At 38.6% G+C, this 25,542-nt stretch overlaps 1 protein-coding gene across 4 annotated transcripts in view; it reads left to right on the plus strand.

The window, feature by feature from the left end:
- Positions 1–25,542, plus strand: part of PDE7B (phosphodiesterase 7B) — a 591,837-nt gene that overhangs the window by 544,432 nt on the left and 21,863 nt on the right. For all 4 annotated transcript variants that reach the window (XM_086707937.1, XM_025925598.2, XM_086707938.1 and 1 more), the window contains 5 exons: positions 6,525–6,676; positions 8,931–8,994; positions 10,927–11,022; positions 13,106–13,206; positions 14,730–14,861. In XM_086707937.1, the coding sequence (XP_086564063.1) occupies positions 6,525–6,676; positions 8,931–8,994; positions 10,927–11,022; positions 13,106–13,206; positions 14,730–14,861 (545 nt within the window). The remainder of the gene's footprint in view (positions 1–6,524; positions 6,677–8,930; positions 8,995–10,926; positions 11,023–13,105; positions 13,207–14,729; positions 14,862–25,542) is intronic.

The raw sequence follows: 25,542 nt of genomic DNA on the forward strand, positions 1-25,542 counted from the left end.
CACAGGAAGAGAAAAAATAAGTGGCCCACATGGTTAGTTATCGAAATCAACCAAGATCTCTAAAACAAGGGAGCCTCAGTGGAAGGGAGGTGACCTGGCTCTTTGTTTAGTCCTGTGGCTGACAATGTGTTTATTTAGAAGAGCCTTCTTTGAAGTGGATGCCCCTTTGAAGCGAATGGCCCTGGGAGCAACATTTAAGTCAGGCACTGGCATTACCAAAACAAAATTTTAAAAGCTGTCAGGACTTAACACTACAATTGCAAAGTTTGATGAGATGATTTATGCTCTTGGGGGCTAATAAGTTATTTATACTAATAACTCTATAGTGCAAGACATGTTAAAAATCCTATAAAAGAAGAATAACAAAGCCTATGAATAGCCACTAACCCAGCAAAGACTTTCATTATTATTATTATTATTATTATTATCATCATCATCATCGTATAATATAGGTATTATAATGAGTACAATAATTATCAGAGTAGGGCATTTATTAATAACACATTATTTAAAAGATTCAGGTGCATTAGTGCTCTGAAAGTATTAAGTTTATGGGAGTTGGGTCTCCATGTTTGCTTGAGGCGAATTCTGCTCACTTAAATATAAAGACATTCTTTGTTCTTATAGCACCTGCTTTATTTCTGCATCAGTTACTATTTAGATTCAGGAAACAGTTGATACAGACCTTGCTTCTGTATAAGCAAGACTTATACGTTGACAGAAACAGTAAGTACGCTTATAGATTTTCTTATCCTAGATATTTATTCTGGGCTTAAGGTTTCTCCTTGTACCAAAATTTATCAGCCCCTATAAAGAGAATATGCCATGAAGAAGGTACTCAAAATGAAAATAATTTTTATTAACATTTTTTGTATTTAAGCCAACCCCAACTTGTGAAATTTAAAAACTACCATATCAGCAGTGCCAATATAAACTTCGTAACCTTAAATTAGTGTCTAAATTGTGCAGAGATGTGTTAATATGTACATATTTGTGAAATTTATAAATGAACAAGTGAGCAAAAAATGAATTTCACAGTCCAGGTCAATGCACACATAGATGAGGCAGTGAAACTATTCTGGAGCACCATTTTAACTGTTCCAAATGAAAATTCGGGGACCAATAGCCCATAAAACGACAAAATCCAAGCAAAAAGCACCATTACAATAACTGTGAATGCCTTTAAATAATGACTTTTTTAATTATATAAAGATATTAAATAAACAGCAAGTCGTTATTAGGCACATCGCTAAGACTCTCCAGATTTTCACGAGTTGAATTCAGCTGAACTATCTGTAAAATGAAGCTTAATCATTTAAACTTCTACCCAGGTATGCATATCACTATACCCCTAATTACCAAAGTCAATACACTGGTTATTCACTGAGAGTCTTTTGGAAATCAATGTATCCGATGTTATTCAATAATTGTATAATACATTTGAACACTTCAAAAAGCAGTGCCTGGGGCAAGCATACAGCATGGCAATCTATTCATGTGTTGTTTCTTATACGGATTTTTTTCTCCCAACCGCACCTTCAGCTTATATCCTAATTTGTCATTATCTCACAGAGCACAAAGTGCTCCCTAAATTACAGTTAACAAATAAGTTATTAATGCTGTTTTAAATAAATTTATCTTTCTTGCATTATTGAATGTTCTCCTTTTTAGAGAGCTAGCTTGAGGATTTTTTCATTTAGCTTCATGTATGTCTTCAAATAAACCCCATTGTTTTCATAAGTGGCTACCTGAAATCAATTCTGAAATATTTTCTTACCTGGTAAAGAATAACCCAAATAGAAGTGCTGAATGGCATGATCATGGCTTGATTGGTAATTTAGAAAAAAATGGCCACCAGTTAATAGTGCAGCAGGGTAGATAGCTACCTGCCAATCTCAGGAAGTTCGAAACCACAAATAAAGAATATACCTCATGATAACCAATTTGTTCCAAAACTTTGAAAATCCTCACTGTGAATAACATTGTATGCTACCTTTTTTTAACCTACAGGCTACCACAAAAAATTAACCATGAGACGGTTTTATTGTCTAGATTTATTTTAATATTGAGCATGTTTTACATTATCTGAGCATGTGCACCAAAGATGTAAGACAGGGTAAGAACTCGGGCAGTGGGGTACTTACTTCCTACTCCAAATTAGAAAAGGTGCCAAATAGCTCAGTAATCAAGGTATATCCTATTTTAAAGCAGTATTTTTTAAATAATAGTTAAGGCCAAAAAATATCAAAAATTTAAATAAAGATCGAAAGAGACCTACATTCTGGCATGCTGGTGGACTACTATCCGTTTGACTACAAGGTAAAAAAAAATAAGCAGGGAAGAAGGGAATCTTGCCATGTTCTTTGGCTTAAGGGCAAAATGGATCTAAGTTAACACTTGATAGCATCATTAGATTAGCAGTATTTTTGTCAACATGGTAACTGCAATGAATACAAACCATTATTTCCTATCATCTGTATTTACTATATGTAACTTAAGTGTCATTATCTTACCTATGAATCTGTTTAAAGTGTCACACCATTTAGAAAGCTGAATGGACGTTTACAAAGGAATACAGTTGATACTTGAAAAACATGAGCTTGAACTGTGTGAGTTCCCTAACAAAGATTTTTCTCAGTAAATACAGTACAGTACTGTAAATGTATTATTGTCTCTTCCCTATGATTTTCTTAATAACATTTTCTCTGGTTTACTTTATTATAAGAATATAGTATATAACACATGTAATGTACAAAATATGTGTTAATCAACTGTTTATGTTATCAGTAAGACTTCCAGTCAACTGCAGGCTATTAGCAGTTATGTTTTTGAGGTGTCCAAAGTTATATGCGGATTTTCAACTGCACAGTGAATGGGCCCTCTTCAGTTCCCACATTGTTCAAGAGTCAACTCTAATCCATAATTTGAATTTGCTATGTTTGTGGCATATTTCCATCATTCAGGCTTACCTTGTTTACTTCTGGTGCCATTATGTAAATGCTCTCAGCCACATAGGAGATTTTCTTTTAGTATCTTAGAAGGGGGGAATTTTCATAGAATGCTAAAAACGAATAGATCATTGTATGGCTTTTTCCTTTTAGATTTATACATAACAGGAATAACTCATTTCATTTACTTATTGACATACTGGCTTTCATTCTATATAATTCTACATAGAACCATCACAATTCTTTCCTCCGCCGTGTGGCAAAACTCCTTGGGCTGTCTACACTTGATAGCATTGCCTGAGATTTCTCTTCTCATTCTCTCTTCTTTATAAAATGCCTTCAAATTTACAGAAAATTTTCAAGGATAGGATAACATTCATATACCCTTTACCCAGATGCACCAATTATTATTTTGGCCTATTTGTCTTTGCTGTGTATTTTTTCATAACCCTTTGAGAATTTGTTGTGCACATCATGCCCCTTTATCCCTAAATATTTCAGCATTTCTTTTCATAGAAAAAAGGCATTCTTTTGCATAACCACAGCTCAGTGATCGAATTCAAGAAATTTGTAGATAGACTATGACTATATCATATCCAAACTTCACAAATTATTCTAATAAAGTCATTTTTGGAAAACTTGCTCTGGTCCAGGATGCCATTCAGTCATGCAAATGCACTTAGAGCACGATATCTGGTATCCGTTATCCTAAAACAATACCAGAGGCTATCTTTGACTTTCACAACATCAGCATTTGTTAAGAGCACAGGCTGATTATTTTTTAGAGTGTCTTTCAACTTAGGTTTTTCTGATGTTTCCTCTTTCGGCGGGGGGGGGGCGGTTGGCTGTGCATTTGGAGCAGGAACAGAGCATTGGCAATGTTGCATCCTCAGTGCATCACCCCAGGAGGCATGTAATGTCACCTTCTCCCATTATTGGTGGTGTGAACTTTGACTACTTAGGGAAGATAGCGCCTCCTCCACTAAAAAGCTACGCATATTTTCCTTTCCAATTAGTAAATCCGTAAGGAGATCCTTTGATACTATAAATTACCCTGCTGCTCTTTAAACTTTCACCGAATAATTTTAGTGTCCACTGATGATTTGGGCATGAAGCAATTATCACCATAAAAGCTGCAAAATGGCAATTTTCTGACTCTATTGGCTCACACTCTCTGCAAGGAGGAGCTTTCCCTTCTCATGTATTTACTTACTTAGTTGCTTACCCATCAGTATGAACTCGTGGGTTCTTCTTTCAATCAGTGGTTTATAACCAGCTCTTCCACTATTTATGTTGATGCTCAAAGTTTCCCCTATTTGTTCACAGGGACCCCCTTCAGGTCATCTCCTCTGTCATGTTTAAATGATCTCATCATTTATCAACCTCTCCCTTATCTTCTGGCATTATAAGAAGTTACAGTCCTTCCTGTACTTTGCTGCCCCGGTCCTAGAGTCGACCATTTCCTCAAGGTGGTCTGGCTCCTTTTAGTGAGAAATTGACTTTTAAAACCAAAATCGGGAAGCTAGACGTGTGACTAGGGTGTTGTTGTTTCTAGGTTGGATAAAATGTGCTCTATTAAGTGCATAGTTCAGCTCATTTTGACAAATTTATACACCCGTGGTCAATTTTCAGTCTGCATTGTACTTGATCTATTAGCAGCATTTGATACTGAGGACATCTTCCTCCTTGCAATATTGTCTTCACAAGGCTTCTGAGAAATGATCGTTTGGGGTTTTTTTTCCCCCCCATACCCATGGATAGTCCTTCTTAGTCCTTTTGATTTTTCTCTGTTCTTCTCTATATCCTTTCAAAGTTGAAATACTGCGGAACTCAGACTCTGATGCTTTTCTCATCTGTATGCATGCTCACTCCCTAGTTAATCTCATCTGACAACTCTCGGATTTGTATCTCCAACCCAGTCTTCTCCCCCAAGCTCTGGGTTTTATAGCTACTTATTTCTACCTGACATCTCCACCTGAATTTCCAGGAGACATCCAAATTCAGCACATGCAAAACTGAAATCCCCTGTACAACTGCTCTACCTGCAGCTCTCCCGTCTCAGGGGATGGCAGCTCCATTCTCCCAGTTATTCAGGGCAAAAATTGGAGGTACCCAAAGTATACTCTGGATCCCTCCCTCTACTTCTGGTTCCTTCACTGGTCTCCCCCCTGCCCATAATCTCTTGCCATCATCTCTTGCCTGGATCATTCCAATGGCCTCATAACAGCAGAGCCTTCTTCAGATCATTTGTCTCCCTCTCTCTACCCCTCCCCAGCTTGCACTCTCCCCAAAATAAATATTTTTTTAAAAAATAGAAAGAATTTCAGCCAAACAGCATTTCCAGAGAACAGCAGGTTTTGCCTGGCCTGAATTAAGCCTTTGCATGCATAACGGAACCTAAGGAACAAACTGATTTTGGTAGGTGTCTACCATTGGGGAAGGCCACATTGCCCACTGTTTCTCTATCCATTGTGATTCTGAGTTTCCTAAAGGAGAAGGGGAGACGGGAGGAAGCATTAAAGAATCCAAAATTTCTTTATATATGAACTGTACGTTTTTCTACTAGAGTGTTCAATTTTTATTTATTTTTTTATTTTTTTTAACGTTTATTTATTTTTGAGACAGAGAGAGACACAGCATGAACGGGGGGAGGGCCAGAGAGAGGGAGCCACAGAATCGGAAACAGGCTCCAGGCTCTGAGCTGTCAGCACAGAGCCGGACGCGGGGCTCGAACTCACTGACCGCGAGATCATGACCTGAGCCGAAGTCGGCCGCTTAACTGACTGAGCCACCCAGGCGCCCCTAGAGTGTTCAATTGACTTCAGATTCAAACTGGGCAGAAGATGTCTCATGTGAACCTGGAGTGACTCATAGAATTTCAGCTGAGATAGGACATACCTTGACAGGCATTCAGATAATGTGCTTGGAGTATTTCTAGACAGTCACCACAATGTCATTAGTCAAGTTTTGAAAGGCCCATGTCACATGAGTATTAAAATATCTCTACTGACAGGATCAGGCTTTCATGGCCACTAGTAAAAGAGAATATACTCCATTACAAAGTAGACATGCTCTCTGCTTCTCGTCAGGGAAATCTAGGTCCCTTTTGAATGGAGAGTATTGATTCCTTTGCCACTGATGTTCTGGGACATTAGGAAACATTTTCCTCGTGTATAAGCTAGTGTATTTAATTCAGAGAGTGTAGGATGAGAACCTGGTCTGAATTTTTGAGACTTGGCTTTAATATCACAGAAAAAGCATAACTACTCCTTTCAAATGCATGCAAAAGTATGTGGATTTCACTTACAAAGCATACCAGTGTCATTAATAAGAAAATGATGTTTTTAATTTATATATTTCATGTCTTCCAAAATTACACTCAGAAATGTCTTGACATTTTAATGAATGTAATATATAAGAAAGGTCATTTTCGTTCTAGAAGAACTTCAGATGTAGAATTAATAGACTGTATTAATCTTTTCAATTTATCTCCTTTATAATACATTGTATTTTTACATAGTGGAGAAAATAGGGTTTATTAAATATATAACTTCTGTATTTGATTACTTTCCACAGATACAACACACTCAGGGGAAATTGGCACCAAGAAAAAGGTGAAAAGACTGTTAAGCTTTCAAAGATACTTCCATGCATCAAGGCTGCTTCGTGGAATTATACCACAAGCCCCTCTCCACCTGCTGGATGAAGACTACCTTGGACAAGCAAGGGTGAGTCAGTTACCTCTCTGTTCCCTCCCATCAGGCTAGTGGCTAAGAGCATGTGCCTCAGTTGATAGCACTGGGGTTGGAGTCCAGCTTCTGCCACTGAGATGCTCTGTGATTCTGGCTAGTTAACATGTCTGTACTTTTCTTCAAATATGAAATGAAGTTAATAGAAACACCCACCCATAAGGCTGATGCAGAGATTAAATGAGGTAAAGCATGTTTACATGTTTTATATATTCATGCTTAGCACATGCTAGCTATTTTCATTTTTACAAATGGGCAAAACATTGTGCATAACTGTAAGTAAAATTTTGAACTGACGGATTACCACTGAGAGAATAACTAAATCTTTAAGCCCATTGAATTATCTCCTTGTAATAGCTACACTGAAATTAACCCAATAATTACCAACTCCTTTTTTTTTTTAATGCTTATTTATTTGTTTTGAGAGAGAGAGGGAGAGAGAGTGAGGGAGGAGCACAGAGAGAGAGACCAACTAGGCTTCACTCTGTCAGCATGGAGCCTGATGCGGGGCTTGATCTCCCAAACCATGAGACCATGACCTGAGTGGAAAAGTGGAAATCAAGAGTCCGGTGCTTAACCAACTGAGCCACCCAGGCGCCCCCAATAATTACCAACTCTTAATTCCACTTACATCTATTGTAAGTGCATTATAGTAGTAATGTATGTAGTGTAATGCACTACAGTGCATTGTCCTTTGTATAATTTTTATTTCATTTAAATAATTTTCACTAATTTTACAATTATTTTTACCATTCATTGATCAAGGGTTGAAACTAACATGTGACTATCCAAAAAAAAAAAAAAAAAAAAAAGGTTAACAAGTTATCTCTAGCCTAAACTGTCAAAGGAGTTTAAATTTCAAGATAAAATAACATAGTTTAAACAAAGTCAGAAGTAGTGTCTTAGAGTTTATATGCTATGTAATATTATGCTATCTATATACTATTAAGAAATATATACTATTAATATATAGCATTAATGACTAAGCAGCAAGTAATATCAGAAGAACTAATTCCCAACATTAGATCTAAAAAAGGTGAGGGTGGAAATCACTCCTTCTAACAACTTAAGTCTTGAAATTGAGTGAATGTCTGGTTGGTTGGTTGGTTGGTTGGTTGGTTGATTGGAGAAAGAAGAACAAGCCTGAGATCCCAGCACTGGGGCATCAATGACAGAGCACTCTCGTGCCCCCCTCCCCTGCTGAGCAACCACCCCTCAAGAGAGGTGACACAGACATGTAGAAAGAACTGTGGGTCACAAGTCAAGAAGATATCAGGGATCAAGTCCTGGTCCTGCCTTTAGTATTTGACTTGGGTAAAATGCTCAGCCACTCTAAATCTCACAGATAGCCTATTATTCTTTCATTTTTCTGATAATGTTGTAAAGGTCCATGACAAGACCTTTGGACTTTATTGGAAGATGCAGGGAAGACCTGTAGTGGCAGGAGAGTGAGCTTGTCCTTACTGGAAGTGGTGGCTTTGAGAGGAGAGAGGAAGGTCAGTCGCAGAAGCCATAGTGAGAATAGAATCAGCAACCACAGCTTTGCATCTGAGAGTTAAAAACCATCTAAGCATGGGGTATTTAAAAAAGAAAAACAGGATGATAAGTCTACATTGGACAGTAGGTCTTTAAATTATCCAGTATTTGCATTTGCCCACTCCAGTTTCCTATCTGTTAGAGTGTATTAGAGTGGTTCATTTCGCATTTACTCCACATTGAGCAGAATAATGTGCTCAGCAATCATTTTTACTTCATTTTTTTTAAATTTGATGTAAACATTCTCAAGTATATAGTAGTTTGTGATGTAGAGACTTTACTGAACTACAATTTTAACAGATAGCAAATTTCATGTGTGCTGCTTATGTACAAATACTATTCTAAGCACTCTACATACACTACCTTATTTAATACACACAAAAATCCTCTGAGGTAGGCAATATTATCAGCCATATTTTTCATATAGGAATCTGAGGTACAGAGAGGTTAAGGAACTAGCCAAGTTCCCACAGCCAGTAAGAGATACAGCTAACACTGAACCAGCCAGTTTGATTCCAAAGCTTGTCCCTTTTACACTGTTGTTATTAGTACATAGAGTAAGGTTTGTTTTCCCACAGACCAGACAGCAGTGTGCTACTATCTTCAACTTCTCAATTGTTTAATTCATTGTCTGAAAGTAAATGTTTAAGTCTCTGTTATGATTCATTGGAGTGCTGTTTTTTGTTTGCCTTTTCAGCATATGCTCTCCAAAGTGGGAATGTGGGATTTTGACATTTTCTTATTTGATCGCTTGACAAATGGTAAGTCACCCAAAAGAATTCTATTTTCAGACACTGTTATTCTTTTTCCTTCTTTTTCCATTTTCATACGTCTGCAGCCACTCGAGAAGGGCCAGGGCAAGGGAAAATTGATTCAGATGAAAAGTAAGGACTGAATTAGGCCTTAGAATCTTAAGACCATTTCCTTCTGGCCTTGATGATCCCAAAGGAATTTGGAAACCACAGATTAGATTCTTTCCTCGCAGAATACTTGGGCCACATCCAGATGGAGGAAGTTCATTGTTAGTGGGTGAAAACCAGAAACATTAAAGCTCATCTGATCAGTCCTGACTCTTACAGGGCAGACATTTGTACATTTTCATTAAGTGAGCTGAATCTCCCCCAGTGCAAGTATTGTTCAGAGAGGCTGGGCATCATTGGAGGAAAACATTAGCTGATGACAGTGTGTAAAAGTGTAGGTTGCAGCTGAAGGGGAAAATAGACATTCCCATTGATTTCACTTTTAAAATCATGGTGCCTATAAAGATATTGCTTAAGAAAATAAAATCTAATTATACATTCATCTGCCCATTAAACAAATGCTGATAGGCCTAGAAAGCCAATGAAAGGAATCCTATCTGATGCTGACCTTCACATGCTCCACCATCGACCAGGCTTGTACTTTAAGTGATTACAGATGGTTTTCTCACCATTCCGTTACTTGACAAATAACATACAGTTGAGAGATACAGCCTAAGCCCATGAAGCCGAGCTTCACACTGTGGAAAACTAACTAGCCATATAAGGATGGACCCCACAATCTTATATTTCACTTTGCTCAAATCAACTGAGAAGTTGGTGCCAGTAGATGAAATCAACTGTGAATGAAAGGATTTGTTCAATGATATTTGTTCAAAAGAGAGTATAATCATGACTCTCATAGAATAAGAAATGATTCTATGTCAAAGAATTTAACTCAGGGAATTTAACCTGTCAAAGATTTAACTCAGTTAGAGATCCAGTAAGATGCTACAGCTAGTTCAAGGAAAATTCAGAGGACAACACATATATAAACAGTAAGAAATGCTCAAATGAATTTATAAGTAGCTGTAAAACTGGGAAGAGAAAATCTACTGCATTTTCACCCGAGTGATTTCGTTTGCATGTATATGGACAAGAACCACTCGCAGTGCTGTTAGTTACCTACAGCTTTGAGAGTTATGAAATAGCTCAAAGACAATGGAAGCTGCAGAAGCACAGGATCAGGCACCCTGGAAGAGTGTGTCTAGGCAACACTTAGTTTTCCACTGAAGACATCCAGTCATCATCTTGGTCCATTTCAAAGTCTTTCACAAATTCTATCATGCTTTTAAAATTCAAACCCATTATTCTTTAATAAATTAACACATTTTTATTCAGGAAAGAAACAATATTTCCTGAATGCTTACAAGTCACTATTGCTTCAGTTTTGCCTCTCTGATAGTTGTAAACTATCTCATGGTCACATCTCATCTTGGGTGATTTTGAATGGGGAGAACAACCAATGGCCATTAAGCAATGCGATGACTTGGATACCCCTGTGACTCTAAGAATTAATTGGAAGCAACTTGAGACACATTGCAAGTGACTATTAAACTGTGTCTTTAAAAAATACACACACACATACACACATGCACACACACACCCGTGTGTGTGTCCCTGATACAATAGTCAGACTCCTTCTAACTCTTAATGCTTTCATTGCCTTTGGTATAGAGTGAAGGTCTGAGCTAGCTCGTTTCACTTGTTCGGTACAAGGCAACCTAGGATCAAACCACAGTCATAGTATCCTTTATACTTGAAAGAGTTCAAAACTAACAGGGAAAAGGAGACCTATCAGAGACCTTCCATTACAGAAACTTTGGATTCTTTTGTCAGTCTTGATAGTTCAGTGGTGATAAAAATGTGTTGAAATAGGTGACTGTTTTCCTGTAGGAAACAGCCTGGTAACACTGCTCTGCCACCTCTTCAACACCCATGGACTCATTCACCATTTCAAGTTAGATATGGTGACGTTGCACAGGTTTTTAGGTAAGTCTTTATTTCCATATTCTACCTCCTTTCCCCTGAATTATGGCAGTCCATAATATTCTTCAACGTAAAGTGGCAAGAACAATAGCAGGGTAGATGAAGACCTCAAGTTAATCTTAAATTATCCCATCTTAATTTTAAAATATGGTTTACCCACTTAAATCCTTGAAAACAATATTTACTTGATTAGTCATGTTTATAAGAGATAAAAGCTACATAAAGAAAACAATCAAGAGCATGTAACTGTTAAAGAAATTACTGATCTGCTTACGTATCAGCAAAACCCCAGTTAATGTGTGCCTCAAATAATTCCAATCTGGACACGAGTTGCTGAAAGTCTTCAATAGACTTTTTTTTTTTTTTTAGATAATAAGAACTACCATTTATGTAGTGCCCCCTACATGCAAGATGCTCTCAGTATATTATCTCTAACCATTTCAACAACTCAGCAAATTGGGTGTTGTCACCACCATTTGGCTCACAGTTAAGGAAAAGTAGAAAGACATTTCATAACTTACTCAAGGTCAACACTTGTAATTGGCAGAGCCTCGGTCCAAGCCCAGGTCTGTCTGACTTGAAAGCCTGCCATGTTTCCACTCAACTCCGCCCCATCACTCTCTATCAAAAACAGCCCCAGTTCTTACTGGACTTTGTGCACATGATTATTTATCTGCCACATTATCCAGGGCACATTTTTAATCACCATATAACTTCCTGCTGCCACTTAGCTTGTTTCTGGCTCCTTTGATGTGCCCTATGGCTATGCTTTGGATTTGGAAGCTGACTTAATGCCTCCAGAGTAAAGTAACAGTGACATGAGAGCAACAGAAGTAATGACAACCAACCCTATCTGGTGCTTAAATATGCTGGGAACCCTTCTAATGACTCGCATATATTAATACATTTAATCCTTAGAGCAGCCCTTTGAAATTGGAACTATGGTTGTCCCCATTTTATAGAGAAGGAAACTGAGGAAACTTATGGTTAAGCAATTTGCTCAACATAAATACTCAGTGATAGAGCCAGAGTTTAAATGTAATTGTTTTTAAAACCTGTAAAATAAGTAATACGTGGCACAAAACAAATATTTGAAAACAGCTCTAACATGGCTCAGTTCCAGAAACACAAATGACCTCAGGCTAATTGAGTTTAGATTTCTTGGCAAGGTAATGGCCACAAACTGGCCAAATAATGTTTATTTGTCTAAAGAAGGAGAACACAAGATACTTTGGACATGTGTATGCACACAGAGTAACATAAAGACTGTAAAAATTTGATGATAGAAATAACACCAGAATTCAGAGCAAAATTCGTAGCATGGGCTGAGAAAATATGGCCACACTTGCAAATCTGGATATTTTATACACATTGAATATATTGCATCCTAAGCATGCCCTGACTGTTAACTAAAGCAGACTAATTGCTTCTGTAATTAGCAAAACAAAATGGCCTTGCTTATGTCTTTTACTCGGTTCCAAGAGCACTCTGGTCCTTATATTGGAAGGGTATGAGAGAGGCTAACTTAAATCTAAATAAGATAGAAATAAAACCAAGTTCTCCATTAGGTCAACCCAGTACTTTGAATTTCTGTCTGAAGTAACCTCAGATTTGTTTTCGTCAGTGTTTACTGTTCAAGTGATAAGCCAATCTTTGGACATCAGGGGTCTGATGCTCTTTAAAAGGAAAACTCTTTTATGACATATTATTCATAAATGGCAGCAAACTTAAATAATTAAACTATAGTGTGAAATAAAGTTGTCCTTTTCCTACATATTTATTTTTCCAATGAATGAAAGCCTTGATGAATGCCAGAAAGGGGTGATTTATGAAGGTGGTGAGGAATCCCAAGGGCCTCACAAATCCTTTTAGCCTTTCTCCCGTCTGCCCTCCCCCTCCTCCTCACTAAAAACAGCCCAGTAGAGCTGCCAAGCTTGCAAACCACATTTATTTTTAAAGGATCCCCAGGCTGCACATTTTGGAGACACTGATATTTTTTAAGTAAAAGGGACCCTCAACAGTTCAGAGCTAGTCTGCCCTTCCTGTTTTGGTTCTAGCTGATTTGAGTTATCTGTTTGCCTCCTAGTCATGGTTCAAGAAGATTACCACAGCCAAAACCCATATCACAATGCTGTTCATGCAGCTGATGTCACCCAGGCCATGAACTGCTACCTGAAGGAACCCAAGGTAAAGCAAGACTCAGCCACCGCCTCAGCATTGGAAATGCCAAGTAAACTGCCTGCTAAGCCCCAAATCACCCAATATATCAGAATAACTGTGTATGGATCATTCACAATATGAACACAAATTATTTCTACTAAAGTTCCAGTATCAGCTCTGAAAATTATATGAAAGACAATGTAAATTTTCTGAGGTTTTTTTTCTCATAATTTCTGTATTTTTGAGCCTGCATTAGGACAAAAACAACCCTCTCCATGACAGTCTACATCTTAGATATCTTCAAAACTCTCAAGAAATCATTTTGCCTTGGACCTTTGCCACCAATGTCACCAGCAGTGAACTTTTCTGGGAAAATCTCCCACCTCATGTTTTTTGATTAATGAATAGAGTCAAAACTCCTCAAAACTCAAGCTCCATTTCCTATAAGCCAATGGGGCATCCTGATTCAGGCCCAAGAAAATTTGTGACTTCAAAGATCTCAAAGTATGTTCTGATGCAACAAACGAATCCAATACTAAAAACATAACAATAATACTCATTAGTTGGAATATAAGCATTTTTAGCCATATAAAACTTAGTTGCTAGAACATACAGGATGAATTTTCTTAAGCTTTTTCAAAAATGATATCCTAGTCCAAGTCTCTGTTTAGTTCAGTTTTAATATCAATCACTAAATATGTAGATGCCAGACAGGCATTCCCAAAAGAAAACTGGGTAGATGCCTCATCCTTATAAAATATCCCATTAAAGGTTGTGTTTTTAATCTGTAAGTTGTCCAAAAATTGTAATATATCACACCGTAGTATATTTAAATTTAGTGCTAGATTTGCATTCTCCTGCTTGGTTTCTTAGTGAACCAAAAAAAAAAAAAAAAAAAAAAAAAAAAAGATAGATTCTTACACATTCCCCCACTATTTATTACACATTGAAGAAATATGCAAATTTTGTAATTCAGCCCACTCTTGATTTCATATTCAGTGGCAATGATATAGTGGATGGTTGAAATACACAAATGATTTTTTTTTAACGTGTCCATTACTTTGGCTTTAAATTTTTCCTTCATTCACTGCTTTCTCTAGGAGCAAGGCTGATTTCAGGCTCTGCCTTCTCCCCGCTCACCAGAGAGCAGTCTTGCCAACAGGAATACCACTGCACCAACAAAAAGAAACAGATGGGATGCCTGGGTGTCTCAGTCAGTGAAGCATCCAACTCGATTTCAGCTCAAGTCATGATCTCACAGTTCGTGAGATCGAGCCCTGCACAGAAAAAAAGAGAGAGAGAGAGAGAGAGAGAGAGAGAGAGAGAGAGAGAGGAGCAGTGGGAAGAGGAAGGTAGTTGAATGAATGATCCAGAAAGATTTGACTTGCTTAATTCCCTTCCATGCTGTCCTTTCCTCCCTGCAATTCCATGTGACTATCACCTCACTGACTGCTTCAAGAGGGTAAAGGTCAGGATGAAAGCCTAAAAACTACTGTGCAAAATTATGTGCATAAACGTCAATCAGTCTCCCAATTTGATTTTTTTAACAGCTCGCCAGCTTCCTCACACCCCTGGACATCATGCTTGGACTGCTGGCTGCAGCAGCACACGATGTTGACCACCCAGGAGTGAACCAGCCATTTTTGATCAAAACTAACCACCATCTCGCCAATCTATACCAGGTAAGGGAACCCAACATCGAGGCACAGTTCAGCCAACTGCCTTAGGCCCAGTCCTGGAGCCTGAGTCTCATCTTTGGAGTTAACCTTTTTTCAGGGCCAGCCTCAGTGACCACAGCCACAGAGCATGGATTTGAAATAGGTCTAGGATATCCCAATGTAGATTAAATTGGTATCACAAGGTAGATGAAATTGTCCAATGTAAAACAGGATCTCTGAGCCTACCCTCTCAGATGTGAGAATATCTGTCTCCCTGGACACCATCTCATATATAATGGCCAATTGAAGCCAGTCCTTGTAGGACCTCTATAAACGATACTTCCCAGCTCCAATCCTAATTCAAATTTATGTCTTTAAGGCATTTCTGAACTTGACTGGCCTCTAGGTCAGAGTATGTTATCAAAGACAATAGGCATATTTTGTTGTTCTAAAATAGGTCAGCAGTATGAGTAGGTTGGCCTGGAGAACTTTTATCTCTGATGTTATTTAAAATAGTAAACTTTAAATCATAAATGAATAACTCCCAGAATTTTTAGTATGGGTCTTTGGAGACCTTTGGTTGTCTGTCACAAAATCATTGCAAACAAGGTAGTCATTGATCTCAATTTTAGTAGATCTTTTGAAAAAACACAGTGCTGAAAAATTCCTGACAGATCTCTATAAAGCACAAGTGGAACTTGAAAAAAAGAAAAAAAAAAAAAAAAGCCTTTCTCCATCCAATTGATTAGCTTTTAACATCAGTAGGAACTGGCATTCCAAGGTTTATGGATCCACGTGGGCAGCCAGCACCCGGAGCCTGGATAGATGTAACCACATAGAGGGGACAGGATGACAGAACTAAGAAAGATTGTGTTGATGAGCTATAAATTAAACAAAGAAAAATAAAAAATAAAGCTAAACTTTCTAAAGCATCTCACAAGCTAAATTTATTACTTAGAAAAACATAGACCTGAATAATGGGACTGAAAGCCCCCAGATGGATTTTCTATTCCTGTCAATTCTGGTTTTTTCAAATGTGTTTTATTAGACAAAGGAAATCAATCAACAAAATTGGCTACTTGATCCATTCCCATATAAAGTAAATGCTTACATAATTCTAGTTTCTCATCACCATATAAATTATGTCAATGAAGTTTAAGAGAGTATCAGCTGTGGGGCACTTGGATGGCTCAGTAAGTTAAACTTCTGACTCTTGATTTTGGCTCAAGTCATGATCTCACAATTTGTGAGATAGAGCCCCAAGTCGGGCTCTGCACTAACAGCATGGAACCCACTTGGGATTCTGTCTCTCCCTCTCTACCTCTCCTTGCTCTCGCCCTTATGTGCGCTCTCTCTCTCTCTCTCTCTCTCTCTCTTTCTCTCTCAAAATCAATCAATAAATGAGAGTATCAGCTGCTACTGACTGATTTGTACATAAAATGAGAGTCGTAAAACTGTACTTTGACATGTAATATATATAAAACCTGTAATGAATTCACTTTTAAGCAGGAAGTTAAAAAGAAATACGCCAGATGTTAAAAACAAGAAAGTAGTTGTAGAATTTCATGAGAATTAAGTACTCATTGCTAATTAACAAAAAATTATTCTCAAAATAAAAACACTAGTCTATCTTGTTCAGATATTAAAATTGTTCTCAAAAAAATGAATTTCTTACCCAAACGTTTCAAGTGCAGATAACTTTTAATAGTTTTTATTTTAATCTCTTTGTTAAAGATAAATATTCCAGTACAACCAAATTCTTCAGCCTTTTCAATGCAACATATAGTCTTGTGTGTTTTTAATCAGCAGCTACTTATTGCATATGTCATATGATACACTAAGATCTAGGAGTACAATGATGGATAAAATGTAATCTCTGCCCTCAAACATGTGTTCAAACTCAGATGTTCAAAATGTGCAAAATCTGAGAAGACTTAATCTCAGTTTGAAAGTTTTGGGGCCTTAGCTAAAGGTATATGTATAGATATAATTTTTTTAAGTCTTGAAAGAATAAATACCGGCTCTGTTCTTTGTATCCAAAATGTTACTATAATAAAGCGAGCCAGTATTTTTTCTAGCAGTAAATTTGTCCATCTGAATTGTCTGGCCTGATCCTTGATAGGAAAGACAAGGATCCTTTTCATAATAACTAAAAAGAAGTTGGGATATAGGACTTGAAAACCATATACGAGATATTGTCTTCATCAGTATCCTGCTCAACTGGTGTTAGGATCTCTTGGAAGCTAGATAGAGATTCTGGTCTTCAGGTTGTAAAAATAGTGTTAAAGGCAAACCAGGATCGCACGGTATCATCAACATAATGTCTACTATCTTAGAGCCGACGAGGATAAAAGCTGAAATTTTTATCAGCCAAATTGGGAGCTAACATATTAAAAGTAAAAATTGCTAAGAGGACCTGAAAATATTATGAGATTTCAATTCTGCCCCCAAAATTGCTGATGCCTTTTATATTTGGCTATATACCATTATTTATTAACTATCAGAGGGAATTTCAAAAAGGTAATGAAAATTCTACGTCCAATACAGTTCAACAAATTATATAACTAACCTTTGTTCAATGCTTACTATGGTTCAAAAACTGTGCTAAACGCTTTTTATGTATTATATTATTTACTCTGCACAATGGTCCAGTTAAGTGGATACTATTATCATACCTATTATTCAGAAAGAGGAGAAGTGATACTTAGGAAATTCAAGTGTTTTTCCTGAAAATAAATAGCTAATTAATGGCAAAGCTGGAATAAGTCTTTTGTCTCCAGAGCCAAAGTGACTAAGCATTATACATACTGTCTCTAAAATTCACATTGATCACCTCCTTTCTGTGGGTAGGACACTAGAGCTCTCCACCAGGTTTTCCTATTGCAGTGAGGGAGACAGAGGGGTTAGAGCCAAGTGGCTTCAAGTGGGAGGGACTTTGGGAAGTACTCTTCCGATGGTGTGTAGCTACAAAGTGGGATGCAAAGACAGAAAGGGATTCCGCAGAGGGCTTGGGTGGAGAAAGAATGGTAAACTGAGCCGTGGCATGTAGCATTTTGAGTAGCAGAGCTGAGAAGGGCACCCTAGAGGCAGCATGAGCTGGGGTACTTTGTGGATTAAAACCCACAACCCTAGAATAACCAAAAACAGACTGTGTCTGTGGCCGTTAGCTGGGCATCGTCCTGCCATAAACCATCCCTGCTCTCAGAGCAGTGTCTTGGGTATATTTTCATTAAGTGTATATTCTCTCTTTTGTAGAAACTGTACATTAGCTGTACAGAACATGACGTGGGTCAGAAAATCTCTTCTCTGCACCAGGTTGCAGAGCAACTTGGCATAACTTCAGGTTTTCAATTTCAAGAAAAAAAGAGTGTGCCACATAACACATAAACTGAGCAAGACCATTAACAACACGTGATATTTAAAATCTTTGCAAATGTAGACTTTCAGCCTACCAAGAACCTTTTAGGAAACTGTGTGCAGATTTCCAGAGAATATACCTATGCAAGTCTTTCTAGGGTAAGGATCCCTAACTTACACTCATATTTTAAAATGAGTTATAGATTCTGAAAATATTAAGAACCATGGTAATGAGTAAAAAATATGTCTATATACTATATATATTACACAATGTATTATAAATATGTATATACACTATATATATTACACAATATACTGTGAATATATATACACACACAAAAATTATACACACCCACACACACACATTTGGTTAATGAGAATCCAGTAGAGAAGATGTGCCAGGAATTATGTGGGTTGAGAACACCCTGTGCGTGACTTTGCTACAATCTAGCCTTACTATAAATGAGATAAAATAGAAGAGAGCTTCCTCTCCCTCCTCTTGTTGGCTGTGCTCTTTTAGTTCTAATAAATAAGATCATTGCATAACTCCCAGCCTGTGCTTCTGCCCCGAGATAAAGAGAGAGCCAGGGCAGCTGGAGTGAAGGCCAGGTCAGAGGGCTCCCTCCCATTGTCTGCTATCTGGACCGGACTCATTTGCTGAATTGCCAACCCAACTTCAACATGAAAGTGATAAAGGCACTTCCACCTGGCACCTCTCTCATCAGACTGGAAGCCATCCAGTTGTCCATGGTGGATTGAGAAAGGAACATGTGAGAGATTGAACCAAGCATTTATCTTGTGTCCCTCCACCCTGCAAGTCCCCAACACACAATTGCTCAGCAATTGAGCAAAGTAAGCATTGAATCAGATAAGATATTGGCTATTACAATTGCAGAAGGAATCACTTGCAGCTCAATTTCAAGTTTAATTTCTTTCGAGAAGAGGCCAACTAACTACTGACAGAACAACCTAATGAATAAAATAATTAATAATTAATTGTTCCTTATAGCCTAATATAATGTTTCATAATATTACATTCTATACTGTCTTGCAGAAGTTTATAATCATTTTTCTTAGTTACTTATCGCAAGCACTAAGAGCAGGTCAGCATTTTTCACCACTTTTTACTCTTAATGACTCTGAGCCATAAATATGAAGTTGACAGAGCCTGCCACATGGTCCTATGACCGCTACTCAAATAAGCAACTGCCAAGATTATACATAACCTCACAATTTCTGCTGTCTGAAAGGTGTTTTTGGCAAGTAGTGTGAAAATTGTAGGAAGGAGGCTTAAATTGGATCTTCTGTTTCATAAAGTTTCTGCTGTTCACAGTGAGGTAACTGGCATGTTGCCTGTCCGTGGCCCTCATCTGAACACAGGCCTGCCCCACAGGATAGTACTTAATGTCCAGTTTCCTTGGTCTCAGAGCAGTGTCTTGCGAAGATGCAGATTGACCAAGAAAAAGATTTCTTGCAACAGGCAGTAAATATGGCAGTGCTACAGCTTTTCCAAGGGCCACGGTCTTTAGGATTCAAGGAGACCACCTGGCTTGTTAGGGAAGAGCTCAGCATCTCCGTGATCTCCTAGAGTCTTGCTTCTCTGGTTCATGAGCAATTAAAAATGAAGACACAGGCGATGTTCCTATTGTTGTTTTTCTTCCTGTGTCCTCTGTTTTAAAAGGTGTCATTCACTCTGATTCCTATGGTACACCAGACCTCTCAGCTTATCAACAGATTTTAGTCAAAGAAAGTGATGAATGGTGGGGGGGGGGGGAGGGGGGCAGTTTAAAGCCGCCTTGTAGGATAGCAAATCTGCTCTGCCAGATTCTCTTTGACGAACAGACTCTTGATTTAATTTGAAAACCTGGGTTGGTGGTTTATTAAATGCCAGATGTGAAGCTATTCAGGAACAAAAAGATTGTTTTCTTCTTAGGGTGGATGATATCTTGACAATTCCGCAAAAAGGGAAATACAGATTTTGCCATACGGGTTTTAAGAGTTTTATTTTTCCGAATTAAAATTCTAATAAGCCTTGTTATTTCCAATATGCTTTGTTACCTACAAAGTTAGCTATATACTCTTTCAACTCTAAGCTGACGATCGTCTTTGAAATTACAAATATGAAGAGTTAGGGACACGAGAGCACACTGTCGTGGAGATGGTGCAACACTGCTGAGCCGATGTGGTCCCTGATGCAGGCCTCCAAACAGGGCAGGGATTTCAGCAGATACTCAAGTTGCGTCATTTCATCCTGTGTTCAGATCTTCACCAGCATTTCAGATTATTTTCTTCTTTTTTCAATCTACCCTTTGCTACTCCTAGTCTTTGAGCCACTGTGAAGGCCAGGTGAGCCTATGGTCACTGAGCCATCCTCCTGTTAGCGAGGACACAGATAACTGGCCGCTTCCTATGAAGCACCAGGATGTCCGCACCTGCTCACTGCAGCCTCTCCCCTGAGTGCATTGCACCAACATTATCTCCTTGTCCACACACAGCCTGGCCTGGCTCCAACTCCTTCTGCTGTGCAGCCAGGATGAGTCTCCTGAAACTCAAGTCTGACCCCACGGGTGACTGCTTAAAACCCCATTTCCCTCAGGATTGAGTCCAAGGATCCTAACACGATTTGCAAACCCTATTGTGATCTGGCCCTGTTACGCTTTCCAGCTTCTTTTCCTGCTATTACTCAACTAGGCCTCTGTGCATCATCCAGTCCGAACTACTTTTAGATTCCCAATCACTCACTCTTTTATTCATTCAACAAATATTCATTGAGTGCTTAATACACACCAGGTGCTGGGAATATAGAAGATGAACAAAACAAATAAAAACCCCTGCTTTCTACTAGGGGAAACACAATAACTGAGTAAAATTTGTAATAGGTTAAAAGTGATCATTCTTAGTGATAAAAAAATAAAACAGGGAAGGAAGTATCCCTCTTGCTTACAGGTTTTCACACACATGCTCTTCCTTGTGCTGATTTTAATGAAATGTATTCCTCTCCACTGACTGTACTTTCTGATTCCTCTCTCACTCATCCGTTTGAGCTCAATTTGGACATATCTTTTTCCCAAAAGCTTTCTTTTTCTTTAAAAGCCCATTTTTGGGGTGCCTGGGTGTTTCAGCCAGTTAAGCATCCTACTCTTGACTTCATGGTCATAGGATCGAGCCCTGCATTGGGCTCTGCATTTGCTTAAGAGGGTCTCTCTCTCTCTCTTTCTCCCTCTGCCCCTCCCTTGCTCATGCTCTCTCACTCTCTCTCAAAAAAGTAAATAAATAAAAGCCCATTTCCCATGCTTTTCCTGTAAGAGTTAAAAGTCCTTCATCACTTACCTTATCGCAGCGTTCATGTCTCTAAATTGCCATTGCCTGGTCAGAAGTCCACATTCCCCACCCCCAACCCCCCCAAATTGTCTGAAAGCTTCTGGAAACCTACCTCATTCCCTGCTGTATCCTCAGCATCTGGCACAGTCCTGGTGTTCAGTGAATATTTGTTGGGTGGTAGGAGGTTTGCTGGATGAGTAAGCAGAAGGATGGATGGATGGATGGATGGACAGATTGGATCCATGCAGGAACAAAGACAGAACCTGAGTAACACTGAGAGATCAGAAATATTGGCAACAGCAAGTACATGCAGAGACCCAGAGTGGAAATCTGACAAGCAGAGTCAATAACACTCAGACAGGGAGACCACAAAATCAAGACACACACTTCCACACTTCGCTTCCTGTTGATCATTAAGTTCTTATCACGTGAAGAATGAAAAGGATTGAATGAAAAATGATTTATGATGATTTTCTGATTTGTTTACCTTGGAATTGACAAATGCCATCTGATATATGTTATTTCTGGAGTATGTCTGATCCTGGATATCTACGAATGAGTAGTGGGAAAGAGCCCATCGCTGTAATAATTCTAAAAATCTCTTTGACTTTCACCTCAATATAAGGATTTCCCATCAGAAGACCCTAAGTCTGGCTTCTTTCAGATACTGACTAAAAAAAAATTAACAGGACTCTTTTCTTGTAACAGTTATTTAAGCTTTTGTAGCTACCAAACTTTAAGGTTTCAGAAATTAATTACTATATCCACTCAACAAAGATTGACTTGTTTAAGTGGCACTGTGCCACATAGCAGGGCACGGATATAAATAAGATATGCTCCCTGTTCTCAATGGCAATCATGTATGGCAGCAGTTTTCAGACTAGGCCTGTGTGCCCAGGGGAATACACAAAGCCTTTCCATGGGGGCACACAGGCAGGAAGAGGGGTAACAGAATGCATCTTAAGGTCCTTACACTGACCTGCCTGGACTGTGCTTGCAGACCAGTCAAGCCACTTCTGTATTTCTGCTCTTCTCACTTTACAAAAGAAGAGCCCATCTCTCACCCACCCCACATATTGCATATTGCCTGATTGCACCCATATTGTACCTTGTCCCAACAAAGGAGCAACTAAAAATATTAAAGGAAGTCTCCTACAGTTGAGAGATTATCACTCTCCCAACCATCTCATAAATAGATGTATTGCCAGAAAAGTTTTGTTCCTAGCCACAATTTTTTTTCCAAATTTACAACATGCATGTATTTTGATCAATAATAACAATTGCATTGTAAACTCAAAGCTGGAAAAATATTTCCTACTGAGAGCCTGATGTTAGAAATACTTTTTAAATTAAAATTTCCATATGTGTACTTATTTCTGTTGCAGAGAAATATGATCAGGTGACAATAAAAGAATTTCACACACAAAAATATATTTCATTAAAATAAAATTCTATGGGGAAATAGAATGGAAATATAAGTTCTAGAAGGAAAAGAATCCATTTAAAATTCTAACTCAAAGAATAAATTATTCATATGTGGTTTTTTTCAACAAGTGATAAATGAGGATTAAATGCCTTTGGTATTTAGATTTCCTTAGATACATTTAATACAGAAAAGAGTGATACGATGATTTTATATTAAAACACCAGTAGTTGCAAATATGCAGAGCATTATATCTTGTGTTACCATTGAAATCTATGATTTAAAAAATTTTTTAATGTTTATTCCTTTTTGAGAGAGAGAGAGAGAGAGCAGGGGAAAGGCAGAGAGAGAGGGAGACACAGAATCTGAAGCAGGCTCCAGGCTCTGAGCGGTCAGCATAGAGCCCAATGCGGGGCTCGAACTCACAAACTGCGAGATCATGACCTGAGCTGAAGTCGGACACTTAACCCACTGAGCCACCCAGGCACCCTGGAATCCATGATTTTAGATACCGATTTTAAAAGCTACACAAAGAGCATAGTTTTTCAAAGTTATTTTCAGGAGTAAATGAACAAACACCTGTGAAGATCACTGATATGTGGGAGCCAGCCAGTGAACAAAGTTGCTATGAAGTGTCTTGAACACCAGGAGATAAGCTTGGGGTGGGTGTGCAAGAGGGTGCTGTCAGTTCTGTTTAGAGAACTAAGAAAGTCTTTCCCAGCAGATAGCAGTGGTTCGTCTTAGAAGTAAGAAGTGTGCGTGGAAGGTGGGGAGCAGGTATGGGTGGGTGGGTGCACACACACACACACGTTTTCGACTTTGTTAGGTGACACTCTTTTTGGACTCATAAAATTCTTTGCTATCACCCTTATACAAAAACCAAGCATTCTTATAGGTCAAAACATTGAGAAGGCTTTTCATTAACTCTTCCGGCGTAATATGGAAGGTAGTAAATTAACTTTAAATTACTTGATACATTAGTGATGTAAACAAGGACAGAAGTTTATCTCTATCCTCCATAAAAGAAGTCTGGAGGTTGGCAGGTCAGAGCAGGCACAGGGGCTTCACAAAATTAAGGATGAGGGGACCAAGGGTCCTTTTAGTTCTGTAGGTTACCGTCACGAGGATGTGACACTTGTCATCATTGCCCGAGAGAGCTGCTGGAGCTCTAGCTATCCCTTCTGCGTTCCAGACAGTGAGAAGGAAGAATGGGGAAAAACAAAAGAGGCCTTTGCCAGAGAAGTCAGTTCCCTTTAAACAAGTTTCCCAGAAATCCCACACAACATTTCTGCTTACATTTAATGAGTCAGAATGTAGCCAACTGATGGCCACCTAATTATAAAGGAGGCTGGAAAATGTTATCTTTGAGACAGCCATGAGACCAGGTAAAAACTGAGGCTCTGTGAGTAAGGAGAAAAAGAAAACAGATTGAGGGGGTGAACACTGAGTAGTCTCCACTATACCTGATGCTTGATTTTAAAGCTGAGACTATCAGAATGATGACTCGGCATGGTCTTTCCTTTTATGTGACATTCCGTCTCCAGTCCATGAATCACTGCAACACTCATTCGAGTATTTTACTTCCCTTTTCTTGTTTTGGTCACTGCTTGGGCTGTTAGATATTTCCACTGTAATGCCCATGTGTCCAGCAGGTATCTTGAACTTGACCTGGCCAACACTGAACTCCTGTAAACCCTGTCCACCCACAGCCTGCCCACCACAGGTGATGGGAATGCCATCCTTCCAGTTGTTCAGGCCCAAAACACTGCAGCCATCCCTGCAGAGCCAGATTAACCACCAAGACAAGTCTTCACTGTCTCTTGCCGGGATGACTGCTTTTACCCCCCAAATAGCCTGCTACACCTGCTTGTACACTTATTTCCACCAAAGTCCATTTGCAACATAGCAGCCTAAGTGATCTTATTTTTTTTTCAATATATGAAATTGATTGTCAAATTGGTTTCCATACAACACCCAGTGCTCATCCCAAAAGGTGCCCTCCTCAATACCCATCACCCACCCTCCCCTCCCTCCCACCCCCCATCAACCCTCAGTTTGTTCTCAGTTTTTAAGAGTCTCTTATGCTTTGGCTCTCTCCCACTCTAACCTTTTTTTTGTTTTCTTCCCCTCCCCCATGGGTTTCTGTTAAGTTTCTCAGAATCTACCTAAGAGTGAAAACATATGGTATCTGTCTTTCTCTGTATGGCTTATTTCACTTAGCATCACACTCTCCAGTTCCATCCACGTTGCTACAAAGGGCCATATTTCATTCTTTCTCATTGCCACGTAGTACTCCATTGTGTATATAAACCACAATTTCTTTATCCATTCATCAGTTGATGGACATTTAGGCTCTTTCCATAATTTGGCTATTGTTGAGAGTGTTGCTATAAACATTGGGGTACAAGTGCCCCTAGGCATCAGTACTTCTGTATCCCTTAGGTAAATTCCTAGCAGTGCTATTGCTGGGTCATAGGGTAGGTCTATTTTTAATTTTTTTGAGGAACCTCCACACTGTTTTCCAGAGTGGCTGCACCAATATGCATTCCCACAACAGTGCAATAGGGTTCCCGTTTCCTAAGTGATCTTATTTAAATTTTACAT

This window comes from Puma concolor, chromosome B2, assembly GCF_028749965.1.
Source record: "Puma concolor isolate L17-30 chromosome B2, mPumCon1.1.hap2, whole genome shotgun sequence".
Lineage (NCBI taxonomy): Eukaryota > Metazoa > Chordata > Mammalia > Carnivora > Felidae > Puma > Puma concolor.